The sequence below is a fragment of the Nerophis lumbriciformis genome, linkage group LG05 (genome assembly GCF_033978685.3).
Source record: "Nerophis lumbriciformis linkage group LG05, RoL_Nlum_v2.1, whole genome shotgun sequence".
NCBI classification, from domain to species: domain Eukaryota; kingdom Metazoa; phylum Chordata; class Actinopteri; order Syngnathiformes; family Syngnathidae; genus Nerophis; species Nerophis lumbriciformis.
In genome coordinates this window covers 44,734,387-44,760,010 of record NC_084552.2, presented here as the reverse complement: position 1 = coordinate 44,760,010, position 25,624 = coordinate 44,734,387, and the positions used below count along the sequence as shown (strand labels likewise).

Here is a 25,624-nt window from a genome sequence, read left to right as displayed (position 1 = left end):
GAGCCTCCCAGCAACCACTTCGATTGCCACGTTAAAGTTTCTTACTCATGAACCAGCTCTGCTAAAGTTAAAGTTAAAGTACCACTAAAAGTCACGCACACACTAGGTGTGGTGAAATTACTCTCGGCATTCAACTTATCCCCTTAAATGATTTGTAATTACAATGCTATGTTGCTGCATTCAAACCTGTTCATTCACTGTAAGTTCATTGTATATAGCCCGATTACACATCAGACAAGTTCTCTTATTCCTAGGCTGAGATTTTGCTAAAGAGACTAGCGACTTTTTAAACTCACGTTTTTTCTCTCCCTACAATATTCATGTCTTCTATAGTGCCAATTGCATTCATTTATGCAACTGAGGGGATGACATTATCTAATGACTGATTTCATTATTATTATTATCATTAGGGAGTTGGCCACATTGGAGGTGGTGTGTTGACCACACCTTTAAAATGTTCCCGTCATACTTCTGTCGTTGGCCACTGATTAGATCACAAAGACACAGACGTGCTGGCAGAACGCTGTGAGGTGAGTTCTGCAATTATATTATATTAAAAGTATTAGACAAAAAAATGTTACTATGTAGATTTAACCTATTCTTCCTCCCTGGCAGGATGACATGCTGCAAAAAGCTGACAACAATGGTAACTCGTAGATATGTCCTGCTGCTCCTTGCATTAGTGACATGCATCTGTGTGATGGTCATCTCTTACCACGGGGACATATCAACAGGTAGGAATGTTGGGCCTTTCGTTCTGACTGAGAAGAACGAGGTCTACCTGACTTTTTGTTTGTGTTCTCTACTACCTGTGTTAACATAGCAGTACTTGCTTTGGGATAATGCCTGAATATGTCATATTTGCTCTTATGTGTCAGTACATTTTGTGGTTCCCAGCAGGGAGGATGGTCCAGGAGCAAGAGCTGAGGAAGACAAAACTAAGAGATGCATGCAGAGAAGACATAGAGGCCTTTGCCAAAGATAAGACAAGCTCTGACAAACTCATCAAACAAATGCTAAGCCAACTCCTTGTGGATGATGAACATGGCGTCATTTACTGCTTCGTACCAAAGGTGGGGGGCGCACAAACAACAGACCAACATGAGCAAATATTCTGTCAAAGAGGCGGTGCTAATGTAGAAGGATAGACACAGTCATCCTAGCTTTTCAGTAAGGATGGTGTGATTCCTCTGTTAGCCTATTGCCGCACAGGGCCGCTCAAAAAGATGGGTCGTATTACTCCTTCTAGTCACTGGTTTGTTATGCCTACTTCTCGGTCAACTTCATGTCGTCCTTGCCGTCACTGGTATATTTTTCCCTCCCGTCATTTATTGGCGTTACAGAGCGACCTTGGGCAGCTTGGCTTTGTTCGACCCACCTTCTGTATTTGAGGCCCTGAGTCTCATTGAGGCATGTAAATGTGCCTGTAATATTGATTTCATATAGCGCTTTTCAGCAAAATTCTAATTTAAACTGTTTTTTGAAAAATTGTAGAGGGTCAGAGGCACAGATGTGTGATGGAAGAGAGTCCCAAAGGGTGGGGACAACTATGGCGAAGGCCCTATCCCCAAAGGTACGGGGCTTTGATACAGTGATGGGAGTGATTAGGTTGGAGTCAGAGGATCTGAGGCAGTAGGAAAGGTGGTAGGGCTTCAGAACGTCAGTCACTGTGTTTCCATGCACTAAATTAGTCAGATTTCTCGAATAGTTAGATTTTTTTGTATTTTCACATCTACGTGTGAAGTCCAAGTGTCCATGCACACTCTCTAATGCGACTATTAGTCATACGCCATGTGCCTCCGGTACATTGGGGGGCACTTATTTCATTAGAATTGCTTTTCCGGTTGACCTATGACAGGGGTCGGCAACCCGCGGCTCTAGAGCCGCATGCGGCTCTTTAGCGCCGCCCTAGTGGCTCTCTGGAGCTTTTTCAAAAATGTATGAAAAATGGAAAAAGATGAGGGGAAAAAATATATATATATGTTTTTTTGTTTTAATATGGTTTCTGTAGGAGGACAAACATGACACAAACCTCCCTAATTGTTATAGAGCACACTGTTTATATTAAACATGCTTCACTGATTCGAGTATTTGGCGAGCACCGTTTTGTCCTACTAATTTTGGCGGTCCTTGAACTCAGTTTGTTTACATGTATAACTTTCTCCGACTTTCTAGGACGTGTTTTATGCCACTTCTTTTTCTATCTCATTTTGTCCACCAGACTTTTAACGTTGTGCATTAATGCACAAGGTGAGTTTTGTTGATGTTATTGACTTGTGTGGAGTGCTAATCAGACATATTTGGTCACTGCATGACTGCAAGCTAATCGATGCTAACATGCTATTTCGGCTAGCTATAGGTACTGTTGCGTTTTGGACCAGTTGTTCCTCCCAGGGAATTCAAGTCACAATTCGCTCCCAAGTTCTTTCCGACACTTAAAGCTGAGTTGAAAAACCACCAGAGACAGAATAGGTGTTTTCTTGTATACTCTCAAAGCTTTGACAATATACATTTTAGATTGAGACCAGTCTAACCATAGAACATTCTCTTGCGCCTCCACCAAATGGTCTGTCTTCCCAACGCCAAAAAACCTCTCTTTCCTTCCCCCTCACTAGCCATAACAAAAGCACGTCTCCCTAGCCATAATACATTCCAAAGAACTCAAGGTTATCACACATAGTATGCTTACTGACAGAGCATCAAGAGAATAAATGGAAAAGACAAGCTGTTTTCAAATATGACTAATAAATGAAAGAAGTACAACTTAAATTCGGATATATGTAAATATCTGCCTCCGACAATTCCCCCTTCAGATCTTCTAAAAAGATCTTTATCACTAGTACAACACTTCTAAAATACGCCCCTCTTTGAGCAAGCTAGTAAAAATTAAAAGCATAGTTACATGGGAGATAAACGGATGGAATCTATGTCAATGTCGTCACTCTCAGGGAAGGAAACTAGCATTTCTCGAAAGTCACCACTTTGCCTGACCCCCTTCAGTGACATAGCAAACCCAGGTTGTTCAGCAAGCCCCTCAACAGCATCACGAGTCAGGTTGGTCAGTCTCAACAGATTATAAAAAACATAGTTAATGCGTTCTACATTTTTAGTAGCAGTCACAGGGAAAATAGCACCAATTATAGGAAGGTTCTCGAAACCTGCACAGGATTCAAACCACAATTTATGTTGTGGTGGGACCCTCCTTGGTTGTCCAATTGCATCAAAGTACCGTATTTTCCGCACTATAAGGCGCACCTAAAAACCACAATTTTTCTCAAAAGCTGACAGTGCGCCTAATAACCCGGTGCGCTTTATTACGATTCATTTTCATAAAGTTTCGGTCTCGCAACTTCGGTAAACAGCCGCCATCTTTTTTCCCGGTAGAACAGGAAGCGCTTCTTCTTCTACGCAAGCAACCGCCAAGGAAAGCACCCGCCCCCATAGAACAGGAAGCGCTTCACCCGCCCCCATAGAACAGGAAGCGCTTCACCCGCCCCCGGAAGAAGAAGAAAAAACGCGCGGATATCACCGTACGTTTCATTTCCTGTTTACATCTGTAAAGACCACAAAATGGCTCCTAATAAGCGATCCGGTTCATAAAAAGACGCAATCTCTCCATCCGCACACGGATTACTACCGTATTTCACAGCAACTGATATTCCTGTGAACCGCACTGTGGAACGGGAGCACGTACGGTGAATATTCGCACCACAGGGAATGAAGTCATCCTTCACTGTGGTTCTAGCTTGCCATGCTAACTTCCACTCATGGTGATATTCAAAAGGAAGACCTTGCCAAAAGAGACCTTTCCAGCCGGCGTCATCATAAAAGCTAACTCGAAGGGATGGATGGATGAAGAAAAGATGAGCGAGTGGTTAAGGGAAGTTTACGCGAAGAGGCCGGGTGGCTTTTTTCACACAGCTCCGAAGGCGAACACACCTTCACTAAGACGGGCAGACAGCCTCGGACGACATACGCCAACATTTGCCAGTGGATCGTAAATGCTTGGGCAGATATTTCGGTCACAACTGTGGTCCGAGCTTTCCGGAAGGCAGGATTCACAGAACAACAGCGACACTGACTCCCGATGACTTCTACGAGACGGAACCGGCCATTTTGGATACCACGCTTGCGCAACTTTTCAATTCGGACACCGAAGACGAAGAATTCGAAGGATTTACGAATGAAGAATAACTTCAGAAGGTGAGCGCTATGTTTATTTTGTGTGTTGTGACATTAACGTTCGAGCAACATTATGTTACTATTGCTCTACACCATTTTGAATTTTACTATGTTTGTGATTGCACATTTGCGTACATTTTGGGACAGAGTTGTTAGAACGCTGGTTTTCAATATATTATTAAAGTTTGACTGAACTATCTGACTGTTTTTTTGACATTCACTTTAGCGCAGCGTTTTTTTGACATTCACTTTAGCGCAGCGTAGGCGCGGCTTTTAGTCCGGGGCGGCTTATTGGTGGACAAAATTATGAAATATGTAATTCATAGAAGGTGCGGCTAATAATCCGGTGCGCCTTATAGTGCGGAAAATACGGTAAACACCCTCAGGGTTTCTCATCAAATCAAAGGAGCCCGTTACACTCCTCCGAGATAAAACATGGCGTCCTCTGCGGGAAGTTAGAGAGGCCGCTGAAACAGGAGTTCCAAGGGGTGTTAATTTGGTACCGTCTAGGGTGACTGGGGTCACCAGTCTAACCATAGCACAAAGTCCAACGGCTGACGTCGGGATTCTAATGTACAATCTGTGCTCCCCACAATACCAGAATAAGTCAGCTCGTGCCCAAGGGCCTATCCTTGAGCCATCTATCAGGGTGGTGCACCAGGAGGGGGTAATGTCACCCAATTTGTAGGGGGATGAAGGGGTTCCTGTAAATTGCCACAAAGGGAAGAAGTCGGGTGAAATTGTCAACAGGAGGGTGCACACTAACCAACAATCACAACCTGGCGGTGTGGGTTCAGAAAACAAGGAGATAAGACAGTTTGAGCCATTAGTGTCAGTCAACTCAAAAGGGGCGGGGTAAGTGTGGGGAAAGGGACGTCCACCTAAGCCACAGGTTGCCTGCACCTGCTCCTAAGGTCAAAGCTACCAGGTCTTCAAGGGGGCAGAGGTAGTTAACGCCCTCTCAAAGACATTAATTTTAATAATTCCTTTAGGGTCTGTACCTGTCTGGTCAACCCCCAAAACAACATAAAAGGGACTAGGTATAACACCTGTTCTGGCAATTGTAGGGAAAAGGGGTTGCTGGGACCGATCAAAGTTCCTCTGAAAGGTCATCCCTCTCAGAATAACTTTGAATTGTGGAGGTATGTTGGCATATTAAGGGTCATGGTAGTCTAAGGGCCCTGTGTAGTGGGTTACCTGCTTCCATAAGGGGCACCACTTACCAGAGTATGTAGTCCGCATCCGACACCAATAGTTCAGGTTTGAGTCGTAACAAAGATAGAGGTTACTAGCATGGTAAGAACTAATTTTCCCCTCGTACTTAATCACACTACACAGGTCAGAAAAGTAAGTCTTGCTGTCCTCCTTGACCAAGTCTATTTTAAGTCCGCCGTACGTTCTAAGACACTTGTCAGTCACTGTCGTCGGGAAGGAAGAATTGAGACACAAGGTCAGTAGAGCAAGCCCAAACACCAGTCCGTCAGGGAATCCTACTGGGTATAACATCCTGCCTTTCAGAAATCAAAATCAGAGTAATTCAGGTAACGAGACAGGGATAAATATCAAACTTTTCACTTAATGTAACGACACAAATAGTATACTGAAAGCAAGCAAGAAAAACTAAGAAACATCTAGCATATGGTGTTAGACTGGTCTCACAATCAATGGTATACAATATTGAAGTTGATCAGAGTATTGTAGGTAGAAAATCTGGAAGATCTACACGACGGTAGACGGCAGCTCAACGGAGAGAGGTGTCTCTCAGCGTCGTCTTTTGGGCCCCTTCCGTGGCAGGCTCCTCCGCGGGCGTGCGGAGTTAGAGGTGGTACCAGGTGTCCCCTGTACCAGCTAGTCGAAGGGCCCATTCCACCTGGGCTCCATAAACTTGCGTTTGATCTTGACCCTCTCAGTGGACGGAAGGGAATCTGGAGTGGCGGGCTGTCATCCTCGAATCTGTACAGAAGAACTGGCACACAAATTCTGCATTTTGTGTAAAATACCATTTTGGTTTTACGCTGATTCCTTCTTCCAGGGGGGTGTTGATCCTGGGAAGGGGCTGACCTGTATGCAGTTCATAGGGTGAAAAACTCAAAGGGCGGTAAAACAGTTTTATTCACGGACATTCGAATGATCATTAACGCTAATTGCAACATGTCAGTCCAATCCAATTTGGTCTGTGCACAGATTTTAGCCAATTCGTTTTTGATATTCTGGTTCATCCTTTCAACCTTACCTTGGGACTGAAGATGATACCCCCAAACCGAACCTGTGTTCTAATCCAAGAGCATTTTCGACCAAGGCTAAGTGAGTAATTTCAAAATGGGTGCTTTTGTCTGACCTAATCTTTTTGGGGAAACCATGTCGGGGAATTAGGTCATTCACAAGCCATTTAATTACTGATTTTGCATCCTCTTTTGAGGTTGGGGTTGCTTCCGGCCAACCACTGTGATTGTCAACACCAGTCAGCAAGTATCTTTTCCCTTTCACCGGATTGATTATATCAATGAAGTCAAAACTATACACGGTTCACCCTCACCTCCTCCATATTCCAAATTGATTTACTAAACTACTATCGATGTGAAAAATGGCTATTTTCAAGTTAAATTTACAAACTTACAACAATTTAGTTATAACTTCTTCCCCACAGGAATATTGTTAAAGCTATTTTGTTGTACGGAGTCTGAATCCAAAAGTCTGAATCCACCCTCACCTCCTCCCCCTTCTGTTTCTGAAAAAGAGACTGTCAGTAATACTATCACTTTCAGAAACATCTAAGAAAAAGGTCAGCTAATAGTCAAGTACAGCAAGAGCAGGGGTGGAGGACAGGTCATGTTTGAGGTCAATGAAAGTCATTTCAGTCTCTGTGGACCACTGGAGGGTGGTATTAGGGTAGGGGACCCCTTAGCGAAATCAGAAATAACTCAACCTCAACTAAATCCTACATTTTATGTAACTTATTCAATATGGTGAAAGCTTCAAAATATGCCTATATTTATATCGACACAAATACTAGAAAAACACTAACCTTATGGCGGATGCTTTTCGCAATAGTAATTTGACATTTCACCACGCCTGGTGGCCACAATGACAAATTAAGTCAAGCTCATGTTGTAGAAAGTCGAATGATGCGGACACGTTTGTTACTGAATACTTTCTATCAGACTTCTGTCATGTAACATTCTTGTGACCTCAGCGAAGCCTTCGACCTTCAAAAAGGAAGCACACAGTTTCTTTGGTACCTCTGCATTCAGAAATGAGTGGGTGGCACCAGTGTCAATCACAAACTGATAACATTGTCCGTTGACACTTATGTCCAGCAGGGGGCCTGTCTGTATTTCCTGCTGGGGCTTCTGCCTTGGGCGTCTTTTGCCATGCCTGTATGATGTTTTGGCTGCAATTGGGAGCCTGTCTCGTTCAGAGGAGTTAGGACATTCACGTTGCCAGTGACCCGGCTGGTCACAGATGAAACAGTTTTCACCCTGTCTTGGCCTTAAAGCACCGTGTCCACCACCCGAGTCCAACCGTCTGGTCGCACGTCTGTTGAGGTTTCTTTCCTCCACCTGCTGGGACTCAAAAGCAAGGTCACCCACTGCCGAATATACCCTAGCTGATCTTTGACCTTTTGGTTCTTTTAACTTTTCATCTTCAGCGATCTGTAATTTAAGTAGTTGTTTCCTTGTTATTCTACCACCGGCCTTGTTGTTTTCATCCTGCTCTGTCCAATTTTGCATATCACGTTTAAAATCACAGCATTAATTGTCCCATTAAATGTTAATCAATACTCCTAAGTCAAAGATTATTCGTACTACTTCATGTGTATTTAAGTAACTTTTTAATTCAACTAAAGATTATCTATAAGTTAATTAAACTATCATTTGTCTAACAGTTGGTTCGAGCACGCTGTCATGCTACACTTCACTTGTGCACTCTGACCTCCTGTCGTGCGTGATATTCTACAAAATAAAGCATGTATATATTCTCGTTCCTCCATCTGCTTATTCAAACCAGTCACAACATGCACACACACACAGTGTTGTGCGCCAGTTATTTTTGATAGCGCGGCACAAACACACACAAGGCCGTGTGCTAAGTGATAAGCCGAACCACACTTCTCCCCTTTATAACACTTTACAGATGCTAACCTAGCTCAATGCTAACCTAGTTCAATGCTAACCTAGCTCAATGCTATGCTAACAGTGTCACACCTCTCCGGCCCACGTCCAGCACGTCACACAGCCTCGTCACACCGACACATCTCTCATCTCAAAATGTCTCCCAGCAGAGCCTCCTTTTTTTTCTTTTTTTTTTTTTCTTACTGCGTCTCACACACACACACACAAGGAAAAAGCTGCACGAAAGCTCTTTCTCTGCGTTTCACTTTACCATAAAACTTCCAGTTACTTTTCTTTATTTACCAAACGTTTGAGTTCACGACTTTTCGAGTATTGTAAACTCCCTCTTAACCCTTATTTTTCAAACGTTCTCCTTTTTTCTTTTTTTCTTTTTAAACTCTACCTGCCAATTTCATTGTTGACAACAGTACATTCATCACACTTTCCCTCCCCCCCACCGCCATCACATTCCGTGGCCATCCATCCATCCATTTTCTACCGCTTATTCCCTTTGGGGTCGCGGGGGGCGCTGGAGCCTATCTCAGCTACAATCGGGCGGAAGGCGGGGTACACCCTGGACAAGTCGCCACCTCATCGCAGGGCCAACACAGATAGACAGACAACATTCACACTCACATCCACACACTAGGGCCAATTTAGTGTTGCCAATCAACTTATCCCCAGGTGCATGTCTTTGGAAGTGGGAGGAAGCCGGAGTACCCGGAGGGAACCCACGCAGTCATGGGGAGAACATGCAAACTCCACACAGAAAGATCCCGAGCCCGGGATTGAACCCAAGACTACTCAGGACCTTCGTATTGTGAGGCAGATGCACTAACCCCTCTGCCACCGTGAAGCCCCATTCCGTGGCCATCTCGTCTATTTTTTCTCAATCTTCACCTGTGCTCTTTATTGTATCATACAAAAGGACTTGAACCCAGAACTCTTTTAGGGGAGACCAAACCCCCAGGACGAGCCACACCCGACTATTTGCTTACTCGTCAGTGAAGCAGCCCGTCACGGTAATCTATCTTTATCGTATTATTCAAACGGACTCTAACCCAAGAATATAACATACGAAAGGACTTGAACCTCCATCTTTATCGTATTATTCAAACGGACTCTAACCCAAGAATATAACATACGAAAGGACTTGAACCTCCATCTTTATCGTATTATTCAAACGGACTCTAACCCAAGAATATAACATACGAAAGGACTTGAACCTCCATCTTTATCGCATTATTCAAACGGACTCTAACCCAAGAATATAACATACGAAAGGACTTGAACCTCCAACACAGGTGAAAGATTTAAGACGCAATGACATGAGTTGGCCACCATATGCAATGACGGACAAGGCAAAATGCACCCAATCTATCAAAATGTCCACTCTGTGTCTGGGGTACAAACAGTGTTTGACTTACATACTTCAAGACAGACTCCTAAAGCAGATTTTAGAAAAAGGCTCTGCTTACCTTGTTTTTGTTTGGCCACTCGTGAGTCTGTCCAGAAGAGTGTAAGAGGTGTCCAATTCTCAGCGTGTCGCCCGGACGGGCCCCCAATTTGTTGCGTTTTGGACCAGTTGTTCCTCCCAGGGAATTCAAGTCACAATTCGCTCCCAAGTTCTTTCCGACACTTAAAGCTGAGTTGAAAAACCACCAGAGACAGAATAGGTATTTTCTTGTATATTCTCAAAGCTTTGACAATATACATTTTAGATTGAGACCAGTCTAACCATAGAACATTCTCTTGCGCCTCCACCAAATGGTCTGTCTTCCCAACGCCAAAAAACCTCTCTTTCCTTCCCCCTCACTAGCCATAACAAAAGCACAACGTCTCCCTAGCCATAATACATTCCAAAGAACTCAAGGTTATCACACATAGTATGCTTGCTGACAGAGCATCAAGAGAATAAATGGAAAAGACAAGCTGTTTTCAAATATGACTAATAAATGAAAGAAGTACAACTTAAATTCGGATATATGTAAATATCTGCCTCCGACAGTACATATTGCATCATTATGCCTCATCTGTAGGTATATTTGAGGTCATTTAGTTTCCTTTAAGTCATCTTAATTCAATTTATATCTCATGACACACTATCTGTATGTAATATGGCTTTTAATTTTTTGCGGCTCCAGACAGATTTGTTTTCGTATTTTTGGTCTAATATGGCTCTTTCAACATTTTGGGTTGCCGACTCCTGACCTATGACATCACACTAGGCATTGTGGATCCTCACAACTTGTTTTAACTGATGTCTGTTGTAATTAGAGCTGCAGCTATCGAATATTTTAGTAATCGAATATTCTATCGAATATCCCGATCGAGTAATCGAGTAATTGAACAAATCATATTTTTGCTTAATTAAGGTTTAATTATACATGTTAAGATGTGCCCTCAATTATTGTGTTTGGCCTAATTTAATTGTATTTCCTAAACGCATGTTTTCATTATTGAAGGCTGACACGCACAGCTCAAATGCGTCCGTGGTTGATTGTGCCAATTATTGTGTAGTAATAAAAACAGGTGCGCTCACAGCCCTATGTGCTGTGTGGTGTGACCGCATAAACAAAGTTCTTGTCTCTCGTGCGTTTTTGATGATTATTATACGATGCCGTTTAAACGTTGGTTTCTCCACGCAAATCCGCTGAGCTGTTTTCAACCTGCCAACAATACATTGATGGATTGATTGATTGATTGAGACTTTTATTATTAGGTTGCACAGTGAAGTACATATTCCGTACAATTGACCACTAAATGGTAACACCCGAATAAACAATATAAAAAGACAAACCACTTAATAATGACAACAACAGTTTTAAATTTTAAGAATGCAATACAGTTCACTGTATTCATTGCATGCAAAATAGTAATCAATGTTAATTTTGCCATTATAATATGTTTGAGATGAAAACAAATATATATAAAAAAGTGTGTGAATGTGAGTGTGAATGTTGTCTGTCTATCTGTGTTGGCCCTGCGATCAGGTGGCGACTTGTCCAGGGTGTATCCCGCCTTCCGCCCGAATGCAGCTGAGATAGGCTCCAGCACCCCCCGCCACCCCAAAAGGGACAAGTGGTAGAAAATGGATGGATGGATGGGTTCAAAATTAATATTCACTGAGAAAGTTAAAATAAAAATATATTCTTAGTATCAAAAATAAAACAATAAGAACAGTTTTCATTATATCAAACATAAAAAGTGGATTAGGTATTGCCTCTAATACTGAATTTTGAAATATGAAACTTCATATTCAGAACAAATATGCCTGACAGAAACTACCACTGTGAACAAGGACTTGGAACTCTTACACTCTACGGAGACTATAGTGGGTGCAAGTGCAAGCTATCAAAGTAGCATGTGGTTGCATGACTTGAATAACTTTGCACGACTACTTTTGAAGTAGCCGCACCTGCATTTGCTCGGAGCCCTTATTTATTGTAGTGTCATGTTCGTCGTAATATGTGCCAATATTGCAGCGGACATCGGGTACAACAGAGCTAATTTGTTTTTAATCCACAGTAAAAGGAAATAAGTGCCCCAAGTGTACGGGAGATACACAGCGTATTACCAATAGTCGCATTAGAGCGTGCATGGACATTGGGACTTCACATGTTGGTGTGAAAATACAAAAAAAACTAACTATTTGAGAAATCAGACTAATTTAGTACATGGAAACGTAATGTGTATGTCATATATTTTTATGCACTGTATCTGTATTTTTGCTGCACATTGAGTGTTTTTAATCTCAAAAAGTAAAATAAAGGTTAAATAAATAAAAATAACAAAAAAATGCTAAACCCGTAAAGGCGAATTACACTTTTTAAAAAAATGTATTTTCCCTTTCATTCACAATCGTTATGAGAATGAAAGGGAAAATAAATTTAAAAAAAAAAAGACAAACACGTTTGTCTTTTTTTTTTATTAGGATTTTAAAGATGATAAAAAAACACTTGGTAGATGTGACTAATGGGAGTCACTGTTGTAGCCTTCAACGCAGTCCAAGACAATTTCAAAATCCTCCATTAATGTTTTGTATACACACTGCAAGTCTATATATTATGTAGTAACAGACACATTCATAACAATATGTGATATGTACAATATTTACCGTATTTTAACCATTTTAATTATTTTCTTCCGGGCATTGATTTCTGTTTCTATAACAGCGCACGTCCGACTTCCAGTCTATTCCTAATTCCGGATACAAAACGCTTGTGTGTGTTGTAATCATGTCAGACTTGGTAACAGACAACAAAGACGACTGAGGATTCACAACCTTATCTTTTTGAAACGGAATGTATGAAGGAAGAACTGCTGCTTCTAGAAGCTAGAAGCAAGCACAAAGATCAGCGTAACTTTTTTCAATACTACACCTTTAAAGTTAATCAAATCTCACACAGACTTATGAATCCAATATTATACCGATTGAGACATGTTTGTTTTATTCTTTGAACCATGAATGTACATTGGAGATGTATCATTTCAATCAGGTAAATTCCCAAACAAAATAAAAAGAGAAAAAGTTTCACCAATGTATAGGACTAGAGACAAACACCAGTTTACAAATTACAGACCTGTTTCTTTACTTCCACAATATTCTAAAAGCATTCAATTTCATGATTAAAAGTGGAATTCTCGCGGACAACCAATACGGATACAGAGCTTACATCTCAACATCAATGACACTAACCAAAAATAATGGAGGAAATGACCAAAGCGATCATTAACAGTGTGCACCAGTGAGCCGCAATGATACTTAAGTCGACTAGAGAATATGCGGAAGGCCAGATTTAACAAGGAAGGCTCATATTTAAAAGGAGCCATATGTAAGAATCTGGCCAGATATGGTACTGCAATGACGGTCAAATTCTGTAGTCCCCTCCCCCTCTCCCTGACTGAGGTTGCTAGATACGCAGCCGAATCCAGCTCGATATAACCAACACATTTTACACAGAAATTAGGCTATTTTCAAGAAGAAGTACGTCATGCCTGCGTACAATATCACAACAAATGGCAATTATATGGTTATTGTCAGTACTATCAGAAAACAAAGACTAAAACGAACTACAACCAATGCTAGCAATGGTTGTACTGGTGAAAATAAGTAGAGCATGCTTAGCACCCTAATATACGCCCAAAGCTAAAGAGATGGCATTTTACCAAGGTATGCCTATAGGCCAAATGTTTCAGATTGCCATATAACTTGGTACATGTAGTCCACAATACGCAAAAATGAATTATTTTATCATGTGATTTGGCTGTCGCCATACGTTTCACTTTGCCATGACAGCCATGCTAATGTTGGAACCCATTTTCTCAGCGTATTAGCATATTGAGAACGAAATAGGCACCGACACTACCCATATTCACGTAGGTTTTATTTTTCGTAAATATATTTTGCCCTGTCAGTTGGATTACACATCGACATACAGGCTAACGGGCATATATTTGCCCCGTTAGCTTATGCTCGCATTGACCGGGCTAGCATGCTAAGCATTCGTTGCACGAACATACTAGCTTTGTTCGACAAGATCATAGACTGTATTGGACAATATAGTTTACATACAAAATGTCAATTTCCATTTATTAAAAGTAATAAGAAAACGTCAATGCCTTACTTACCTATCAAGGAGGAAATTAGCAAGTTTGGCGTCAGGTAAAAAAAATCTTCTCCGCCTTCAATCGTCTCCATCTGTCAAAGGCATCCCCGATACAAATCCTGGTTTTGTTCCTGGATTTGTCATGAATAAGTTGAGAATTGTAACGAGGCATTTTGGATTTAAAAACCCTGTTTCCATATCCATCCATTTTCTACCGCTTATTCCCTTTTGGGGTCGCGGGGGGCACTGGAGCCTATCTCAGCTACAATCGGGCGGAAGGCCGTACAAGTCCCGTTTCCATATGAGTTGAGAAATTGTGTTAGATGTAAATATAAACGGAATACAATGATTTGCAAATACTTTTCAACCCATATTCAATTGAATGCACTACAAAGACAAGATATTTGATGTCCAAACTCATAAACTTTATTTTTTTTTTGCAAATAATAATTAACTTAGAATTTCATGGCTGCAACACGTGCCAAAGTAGTTGGGAAAGGGCATGTTCACCACTGTGTTACATGGCCTTTCCTTTTAACAACACTCAGTAAACGTTTGGGAACTGAGGAGACACATTTTTTAAGCTTCTCAGGTGGAATTCTTTCCCATTCTTGCTTGATGTACAGCTTAAGTTGTTCAACAGTCCGGGGGTCTCCGTTGTGGTATTTTAGGCTTCATAATGCGCCACACATTTTCAATGGGAGACAGGTTTGGACTACAGGCAGGCCAGTCTGGTACCCGCACTCTTTTACTATGAAGTAACACGTGGCTTGGCATTGTCTCGCTGAAATAAGCAGGGGCGTCCATGGTAACGTTGCTTGGATGGCAACATATGTTGCTCCAAAACCTGTATGTACCTTTCAGCATTAATGGCGCCTTCACAGATGTGTAAGTTACCCATGTCTTGGGCACTAATACACCCCCATACCATCACAGATGCTGGCTTTTCAACTTTGCGCCTATAACAATTCGGATGGTTCTTTTCCTCTTTGGTCCGGAGGACACAACGTCTACAGTTTCCAAAAACAATTTGAAATGTGGACTCGTCAGACCACAGAACACTTTTCCACTTTGTATCAGTCCATCTTAGATGAGCTCAGGCCCAGCGAAGCCGACGGTGTTTCTGGGTGTTGTTGATAAACGGTTTTCGCCTTGCATAGGAGAGTTTTAACTTTCACTTACAGGTGTAGCGACCAACTGTAGTTACTTACAGTGGGTTTCTGTAGTGTTCTTGAGTCCATGTGGTGATATCCTTTACACACTGATGTCGCTTGTTGATGCAGTACAGCCTGAGGGATCGAAGGTCACTGGCTTAGCTGCTTACGTGCAATGATTTCTCCAGATTCTCTGAAACCTTTGATAATATTACGGACCGTAGATGGTGAAATCCCTAAATTCCTTGCAATAGCTGGTTGAGAAAGGTTTTTCTTAAACTGTTCAACAATTTGCTCATGCATTTGTTGATAAAGTGGTGACCCTTGCCCCATCCTTGTTTGTGAATGACTGAGCATTTCATGGAATCTACTTTTATACCCAATCATGGCACCCACCTGTTCCCAATTTGCCTGTTCACCTGTGGGATGTTCCAAATAAGTGTTTGATGAGCATTCCTCAATTTTATCAGTATTTATTGCCACCTTTCCCAACTTCTTTGTCACATGTTGCTGGCATCAAATTCTAAAGTTAATGATTATTTGCAAAAAAAAAAATGTTTTATCAGTTTGAACATAAAATATGTTGTCTTTGAAGCATATTTGACTGAATATGGGTTGACAATTATTTGCAAATCATTGTATTCTGTTTATATTTACATCTAACACAATTTCCCAACTAATATGGAAATGGGGTGTGTACTATGGTCAAACATGTTTAGTAACTTTAGCAGTGGCAGTCGCTAGACGAAGATGGCGGTGCATAGCTGGCAACCTGGATGTAACACACTCACTGACTTTCTAATTGGTCAAACGGTGGAGGGCGAGACATCAAAATGAAAATAACAAGATTTCGGGGCTGGGTGTCCATGTAGACCATCACGGAAGAGGAAGACTCTGGTGGGAGAGATGACATAAAGATAGGATTATCTAATTCTAATTTTGAAATGAGCACATCCCGGCTGAACTACAGTTATCAGTTATAAAGGTATTCGAAAAAAACACGATTTATTTAATGATGACTTGACATGCAAGTCTTGCATATAAATGCTTTAAGTTACATAAATTCAGTGTAAAAAAAAGCTTTCGTAATAAAGACACACATTAACCTCCATAGACTTATCTAGGTAGAGATGTGTTGTACTAAGAACCATTCGTCCTGTGTTTTAGGGTGTGAATGGGTCCCAAAGGTTTGCATGAGGCTAATTACTTTTCAAAGGAATGACTCTGCCCCCCCAAAAAATACCTGACTCTTAGGCCCTGTCTACATTAAGCCGGATAACTTCTTAAACTAATAATTATTTAGCCTAAGCACCGTGTCAGCCACCCTAACCCATCGATCAAGGTTCCCCTACTTGGATAATTTTTACACGGGTAAGTGCGCCGTGTAATTCTTGAATTTCCGGTTCTTAGCTCTGTGAGGACTCATCGATCGTTTACAATCAGAAAGACCACGCCCCACACAGGGAGTGACGTAAGAAAGTATGTGCTACAGCCACTTCATAACAACCGGTTTCTGAACTCGGAGGTAACCACTGGAAAGAAGGAGGCGAGTCATCCAGACATGCCCGTGTTTCTCCTTCTTGTACATTTCGAAAACACACATGTATACCTTAAGACAAAGAAACGCGTGATTGCAGCTATTTCGGCTACAACACATCTCAGATGGCAACATAGCAATGTTGAGCGACGGTTTTGGATAAGGTCTGGAAGAATGGCAGCCTGGTGTGATAAGTTTGTCAACAAGTGTATGTTGTGCCAGAAGAATGGCAAGAGAACGTTCGAATGTCCAGGTCAGCTGTGATTCTACTTAACGAAAAACTTTGTCGATTTTTCGAAGGACAGACGATGCTCCTGTGGATGTGATAAAACTCCAAAGGCGCCATTCTTAGCTTCCTGTGTACAAAAACCTAACCTCCTGTTGTGTAGTTTATTACAACCACTAGAATTCAATTTTACATACCACCACGTTGTGTTGCCACACTGAGATTTGTCAGGGAAAAGCCTGATAGGTAAAAAAAAGAAAAAAAAAGAAAGACTATTATCATGTTGGTGTTAAAAGCATGCTGGAGTTTATCTTGTTTCTTTCTCCAGGTGGCGTGCACCAATTGGAAGAGATTCATGCATTCACTAAAAAATGGCAAGCCCTATCCTGATCTCATGAGCATATCTCCCGGAAAGGCCCACAATCCAAAGGGTCTGCCAAGTCTTGCCAACTTCCCTAAAGTCGAGATGGAGGTGAGCATTTAGTTCTCATGTAGTGTGAACAGTAAGGAAAGGTTCAAGATATTCCATTCATTAATGTTTCCAAACTGCAAATAAGTTAAAATGGAGTGAACTACTTGACTTCAACCAACTGTTAAATGTAGTTTAAACCCTAATTAGTAGTCCTCAGAGAACATCATCACTTCTGCATTGGCATAACACTAAAATTGACACATTGGTTAAGAATATTCAGGAGATCCTCTCAACACAGGATGAAGTTAATTGGGACTTTAGCCTGCCTCCTCTTAATAAGGCAGAGAAGATCGTAGCGAACGCTTTATCAACACAACTCCAGTAGGTTTTCTTGATTTCTACACTTTACCTATTTACAGGAGCTTTTCAGGTTGGTTGATAACCTTAAAATCAAACTACAACTCAGCCTAAACACCGTTCAATGCTTAGTAATTAACACTCAGTATTTACATCTCATTGAATCTTCCAATGCCAGGTGGTCTCTCGGGTCTACTCTTGTTCCAAATCATTTTGCATCTCTGTCGTCTACTGAATTTATGAATTATTTCCTGAACTACTCTTCCTCTTACCATGCATCTGTTGCATCATTGTCATTGTATTAGTGTCTGCGCCTTGAAAGATGTGTAGTACTCGTAATATATTATCATTCCATACATTTTTTAAATCAAAACACTGGTTTAAATGAAGATCATGAGTTTCACTAAGTAAAGCGCTTTGAGTCTCTACAGGAAAAAGGGCTATATAAATATAATTCACTTCGCTTGATGAGTATTAGTGAGGTCAAATGGTGTTTGGATAGTAAATTTTTACTTGAACACACATAAAACATACAGGAGTCGAAGATGTACAAACCCCGTTTCCATATGAGTTGGGAAATTGTGTTAGATGTAAATATCAACGGAATACAATGATTTGCAAATCCTTTTCAACCCATATTCAATTGAATGCACTACAAAGACAAGATATTTGATGTTCAAACTCATAAACTTTTTTTTTTTTTTTGCAAATAATAATTAACTTAGAATTTCATGGCTGCAACACGTGCCAAAGTAGTTGGGAAAGGGCATGTTCACCACTGTGTTACATGGCCTTTCCTTTTAACAACACTCAGTAAGCGTTTGGGAACTGAGGAGACACATTTTTTAAGCTTCTCAGGTGGAATTCTTTCCCATTCTTGCTTGATGTACAGCTTAAGTTGTTCAACAGTCCGGGGGTCTCTGTTGTGGTATTTTAGGCTTCATAATGCGGCACACATTTTCAATGGGAGACAGGTCTGGACTACAGGCAGGCCAGTCTAGTACCCGCACTCTTTTACTATGAAGCCACGTTGATGTAACACGTGGCTTGGCATTGTCTCGCTGAAATAAGCAGGAGCGTCCATGGTAACGTTGCATGGATGGCAACATATGTTGCTCCAAAACCTGTATGTACCTTTCAGCATTAATGGCGCCTTCACAGATGTGTAAGTTACCCATGTCTTGGGCACTAATACACCCCCATACCATCACAGATGCCGGCTTTTCAACTTTGCGCCTATAACAATCCGGATGGTTCTTTTCCTCTTTGGTCCGGAGGACACGACATCCACAGTTTCCCAAAAAAAATTTAAATGTGGACTCGTCAGACCATAGAACACTTTTCCACTTTGTATCAGTCCATCTTAGATGAGCTCAGGCCCAGCGAAGCCGACGGCGTTTCTGGGTGTTGTTGATAAACGGTTTTCGCCTTGCATAGGAGAGTTTTAACTTGCACTTACAGATGTAGCGACCAACTGTAGTTACTGACAGTGGGTTTCTGAAGTGTTCCTGAGCCCATGTGGTGATATCCTTTACACACTGATGTCGCTTGTTGATGCAGTACAGCCTGAGGGATCGACGGTCACGGGCTTAGCTGCTTACGTGCAATGATTTCTCCAGATTCTCTGAACCCTTTGATGATATTACAGACCGTAAATGGTGAAATCCCTAAATTCCTTGCAATAGCTGCTTGAGAAAGGTTTTTCTTAAACTGTTCAACAATTTGCTCACGCATTTGTTGACAAAGTGGTGACCCTCGCCCCATCCTTGTTTGTGAATGACTGAGCATTTCATGGAATCTACTTTTATACCCAACCATGGCACCCACCTGTTCCAAATTTGCCTGTTCACCTGTGGGATGTTCCAAATAAGTGACTGATGAGCATTCCTCAACTTTATTAGTATTTATTGCCATTTTTCCCAACTTCTTTGTCACGTGTTGCTGGCATCAAATTCTAAAGTTAATGATTATTTGCAAAAAAATAAATGTCTATCAGTTTGAACCTCAAATATGTTGTCTTTGTAGCATATTCAACTGAATATGGGTTGAAAATGATTTGCAAATCATTGTATTCCGTTTATATTTACATCTAACAATTTCCCAACTCATATGGAAACGGGGTTTGTATTATTTTTAACAAGATCATCAAATTTGAGCAAATTTGATTGCATAGACAGATTATGAGTATGTTCTAAAAAAAACAACTTTGTGAATGATCCGCACTGCTCTTTTCTGTAACATGATCAGAGGTTTAATTGTGTTGTGGTAAGTATTTCCCCATACTTCAACACAACATGTAAGGTATGGGAGTACCAAAGTGCAGTATAGAGTATGGAGTGCATTTTCATTGAGGTATAGTTTTGGTTTGTTTATAATTGAGAGGCTTTTGGAGATGTGTGTTTTAATGTGTCTGACATGGAGTTTCTATGATAGTTTACTATCAATAATTACTCCAAAAAATGTATTCTCATTTTAAATTTTAATTTGGATACAATCAATACTTATTTTCTGTTCAGATGTTTTGTTGCGATTTCCAAACATCGCTATCTTAGTTTTATTTATATTCAAGGATAATTTATTTGTGTCCATCCATTTATTTACTATGTTTAGTTCTGTGTTTACTGTATTTGTGAGCTCATTATAGTCATCACTACTGTAGAATATATTTGTGTCGTCTGCAAATAGTATACATTTCAGTACTTTGAATGTATTAAACTATAGTCCGGAAAATACAATGACAACATCATGACGTCTGCTGTGGCATACAATTGGCATTGAAACAGGGGTTCAGAACATTCAAAAAGAGAGCCTCACAACACATAATAAGCATACTAGTAGTTGATCTAGTAAATGTCGTCAGAAGCATGTGACAAGTACACAACCACATTGATAGACGACGATGCAAAAATCCAGTGTTGGGCAGTAGAGTGCTACAAGTTGCTATGTAGTCAGATTACTTCTAGACCTCCACCCCAGATCCCACCTCACTCCTACCCACTTCTCCAAAGTGGGCTGGCTCAGGGTGGAGGACAGAGTAAAACAACTTGCACTGAGCCTAGTCTATAAAATCCGCTACACCTCCCTGATACCGAAGTACATGTCAAACTACTTCCCAAATGACCGCCATAACCACAACACCAGAGGGAGCTCCACTAACCACGTTAAACCCAGATTCCGATCTAACAAAGGTCTTAACTCATTCTCTTTCTATGCCACATCAATGTGGAATGCGTTCCCAACAGGTATAAAAGAAAGGGCATCTCTATCCTCCTTCAAAACCGCAATAAAAGTACACCTCCAGGCAACTTCAACCCTAAACTAACACCCTGCCCGGATTGTTAATAATCAAATGTAAACAATCAAATGTAGATACTTTTCTTATGCCTTCTGATCTCTCTCTCTCTATGTCCACTACTTGCTGTACATATCCTACCAAGTCAGACCTACACTGTTTCAATGTCCATTTCTCTGTTCTCAATTGTTGATGACTGATGATAACAACCAAACCTAACCCCCCCCCCCCCCCCCTCCCCCTGAATTGTAAATAATGTAAATAATTCAATGTATACACCCTGATGATTATCTTGTGTGATGACTGTATTATGATGATAGTATATATGATAGTATATATATCTGTATCATGAATCAATAAGTGGACTTAAACAAGTTGAAAAACATATTCGGGTGTTACCATTTAGTGGTCAATTGTACGGAATATGTACTTCACTGTGCAACCTACTTATAAAAGTCTCAATCAATCAATCAAAATGTAGCTTAATTACATTTCCAGGTAGCATGGCGGTAGCGCTGCTCCTTCATGAACGTGTAGAGATTCCTGTAGCCTAGCTATTTTCAATCAATCAATCAATCAATGTTTATTTATATAGCCCTAAATCACAAGTGTCTCATAGGGCTGCACAAGCCACAACGACATCCTCGGTACAAAGCCCACATAAGGGCAAGGAAAAACTCACCCCAGTGGGACGTCGATGTGAATGACTATGAGAAACCTTGGAGAGGACCGCATATGTGGGTAACCCCCCCCTCTAGGGGAGACCGAAAGCAATGGATGTCGAGTGGGTCTGACATAATATTGTGAGAGTCCAGTCCATAGTGGATCCAATTTTCTGACCTATGTAGTCTCTTTCTTCCAGGGTGCATCAATAGGCCATTTACCGGTACTTTTATTTAATTTACAATATATTTAATGTTTTATGAACGTTCTGGCTTGTTCTGGCTAACCTGACAATGACAGCTTTGTGAGTAAACCACTCAGGGAGGAGGGAGGCGATAGGAAAGTGTCAACGCAGATTACCTCATGCTGCTTACTACTGTACACACTGGTATAAAAGTTACATAGGATGTCAGTTTATTGATTTCCGTTCATGTACAAATTTTGTTTTTTGAGGTCTGTTTTTGAGGCAAATGGTTTGCTCTTTTCCTTTGACCGGGTTATTTTGTTGAACCAGTAAATTATCCTGTGCTAAAGAGTATATATTTTGGTGTTTATTTAATAATGTTGTTGTTTCACTGCCTTTTATTTCATTTGTTTCCGGTCTCATTTTGTACATCGTACCGCGACTTTGACAGTTAAAAGAAGTGTTAAAATGTTCAAAAGTCAGACAAAGGGCATGTTTCCAGTTTGTGTTTATTACAATAAACAATCAAACTGACCATTTTTCTATGCTTATTTGTTTGGTGGAAAGTTGTACATTAGGTTGATTATGTATATATATACATATATATATATATATATATATATATATATATATATATATATATATAGTGTAGCTTGCTACAATTCTCTGGAGATAGCTTACCCTGTAGCTTAGCCACATTTAATCAAGAGTACCTAAATGTAGTACCTTACTACATTTTTAAGTACCTGTAGGTTGCCCGTCACTGCAAATAACTTACTTTGTTTGCAGGCCAAGTTGAAGCACTACACCAAGTTCATGTTTGTCCGTGAACCCTTTGTGCGCCTTGTCTCAGCCTTTCGGGACAAATTACACAGCTTCAATCAGTACTATTACAAAGGTTTAGGCCGACTCCTTCTGACGCGCTATGGCAACCAGTCTGACCCCCCAATGGATGTGAAGGAGGCGTTTGCGGCAGGCATCAAGCCCACCTTCTACAACTTTATCCAGTACCTTGTGGACTTGAAGTCAATCAATGACTACCACTGGAAGCAGATGCACCGCCTGTGTCAACCCTGCTTAATTGAGTAAACTGCAACTTCTTTATTTTCTCCATTATCTCCAGTGCTGAAAAATAAACCCAGTTTAACGTTGGTTTGTTCTGCTCAGGTACGACTTTATCGGACATCAGGAGACGCTTCAGGAAGATGCCCTGCAACTGCTAACGTCCTTGAACCTGCAGGAGTTCATGAAGTTTCCACCGGCCTACCAAAATATGACGTACCATGCGTCATTGTCCAGGTGGTTTGAAGCAGTGCCCCTGGAGGACAGGAGGAAGCTTTACAAGATCTACGAGAAGGACTACACGTTGTTTGGCTACGAAACACCTCACTTTTTACTCAACAACACACAATAGAGGCAGAGCCCTCTTTTAGAACATGGAACACAGTCTTCCACCAAAATGTAATAATCCTAATCAGTTATTTTCACACTTTCATAAATGATTTACGAATATGTTTAAAGGGGAACATTATCACCAGACCTATGTAAGTGTCAATATATACCTTGATGTTGCAGAAAAAAGACCATATATTTTTTTAACCGATTTCCAAACTCTAAATGGGTGAATTTTGGCGAATTAAACGCCTTTCTATTATTCGCTCATCGGGAAGCAATCCGCCATTTTTTTCAAACACATTACAAACACCGAATCAAATCAGCTATGTTATTTTCCGTTTTTTCGACTGTTTTCCGTACCTTGGAGACATCATGCCTCGTCGGTGTGTTGTCGGAGGGTGTAACAACACGAACAGGGACGGATTCAAGTTGCACCAGTGGCCCAAAGATGCGAAAGTGGCAAGAAATTGGACGTTTGTTCCGCACACTTTACCGACGAAAGCTATGCTACGACAGAGATGGCAAGAATGTGTGGATATCCTGCGACACTCAAAGCAGATGCATTTCCAACGATAAAGTCAAAGAAATCTGCCGCCAGACCCCCATTGAATCTGCCGGAGTGTGTGAGCAATTCAGGGACAAAAGACCTCGGTAGCACGGCAAGCAATGGCGGCAGTTTGTTCCCGCAGACGAGCGAGCTAAACCCCCTGGATGTCTTGGCTCACACCGTCCCTTATGCCACCGAAGATGATCAAGAGAAGAATATTGACCCTAGCTTCCCTGGCCTGCTGACATCAACTCCAAAACTGGACAGATCAGCTTTCAGGAAAAGATAGCGGATGAGGGTATGTCTACAGAATATATTAATTGATGAAAATTGGGCTGTCTGCACTCTTAAAGTGCATGTTGTTGCCAAATGTATTTCATATGCTGTAAACCTAGTTCATAGTTGTTAGTTTCCTTTAATGCCAAACAAACACATACCAATCGTTGGTTAGAAGGCGATCGCCGAATTTGTCCTCGCTTTCTCCTGTGTCGCTGGCTGTCGTGTCGTTTTCGTCGGTTTCGCTTGCATACGGTTCAAACCAATATGGCTCAATAGCTTCAGTTTCTTCTTCAATTTCGTTTTCACTACCTGCCTCCACACTACAACCATCCATTTCAATACATGCGTAATCTGTTGAATCGCTTAAGCCGCTGAAATCCGAGTCTGAATCCGAGCTAATGTCGCTATAGCTTGCTGTTCTTTCCGCCATGTTTGTTTGTGTTGGCATCACTATGTGACGTCACAGGAAAACTTTGAAGCTTTTTTAACGGATATTGCGTGATGGGTAAAATTTTGAAAAAAACTTCATAAAATAAGCCACTGGGAACTGATTTTTAATGGTTTTAACCCTTCTGAAATTGTGATAATGTTCCCCTTTAAACTAGCACTTTTTAACCAGAATAATCAAGTATTTGGCCACCTGCCTTGACTCACATATGAACTTGAAGTGCCATCCCATTCCTAACCCATAGACTTCAATATGATGTCGATCCACCTTTTGCAGCTATTAAAGCTTCAACTCTTCTGGGAAAGCTGTCCACAAGGTTGCGGAGTGTGTTTATAGGAATTTTCGACAATTCTTCCAAAAGCGCATTGATGAGGTCACACACTGATGTTGGTCGAGAAGGCCTGGCTCTCAGTCTCCGTTCTAATTAATCCCAAAGGTGTTCTCTCAGGTTTAGGTCAGGACTCTGTGCAGGCCAGTCAAGTTTATCCACACCATACTCTGTCATCCATGTCTTTATGGACCTTGCTCTGTGCACTGGTGCGCAGACATGTTGGAAGAGGAAGGGGCCCGCTCCAAACTGTTCCCACAAGGTTGGGAGCATGGAATTGTCCAAAATGTTTTGGTATCCTGGAGCATTCAAAGTTCCTTTCACTGGAACTAAGGGTCCAAGCCCAACTCCTGAAAACAACCCCACAACAAAATTCTTTCTCCACCAAATTTCACACTCGGCACAAGGCAGTCTGAAATGTACCGTTCTCCTGGCAACCTCCAAACCCAGACTCATCCATCAGATTGCCAGATGGAAAAATGCGTCTCCACTGCTCTAGAGTCCAGGGGTTAGTGTGTGTGCCTCACAATAAGAAGGTCCTGGGTTTCTGTGTGGAGTTTGCATGTTCTCCCCGTGACTGCGTGGGTTTCCTTCGGGTACTCCGATTTCCTCCCACCTCTAAATTGGCCTTAGTGTGTGGATGTGAGTGTGAATGTTGTCTGTCTATCTGTGTTGGCCCTGCGATCAGGTGGCGACTTGTCCAGGTTGTACCCCGCCTTCTGCCCGAATGCAGCTGGGATAGGCTCAAGCACCCCCTGCAAACCTGAGAGGGACAAGCAGTAGAAAATGGATGGATGTGCATACACATGTTTTAAGTTGAAATTTCCCCGAAGGTTGTATTTCTTCTCTTTTGTTGAGAATTGTTGTACATTCTTGGGTAGCAAGTTAAAATTGGCTTT

General features: G+C 41.3%; 1 protein-coding gene across 2 annotated transcripts; it reads left to right on the top strand.

The window, feature by feature from the left end:
- The first annotated feature begins 418 nt into the window (after positions 1 to 418).
- On the top strand, positions 419 to 25,624 carry LOC133605889 (carbohydrate sulfotransferase 12-like). Of its 2 annotated transcripts, none has more exons than XM_061959260.1 (6): positions 419 to 530; positions 616 to 734; positions 901 to 1,073; positions 17,149 to 17,292; positions 22,518 to 22,813; positions 22,896 to 25,624. In XM_061959260.1, the coding sequence occupies exons 2-6, from the start codon at positions 617 to 619 to the stop codon at positions 23,140 to 23,142; spliced, it is 978 nt and encodes a 325-aa protein (XP_061815244.1). In that variant the 5' UTR covers positions 419 to 530; position 616; the 3' UTR covers positions 23,143 to 25,624. The 2 variants fall into 2 exon arrangements, with proteins under 2 accessions (XP_061815244.1, XP_061815243.1); XM_061959259.1 differs by having other exon boundaries at positions 898 to 1,073.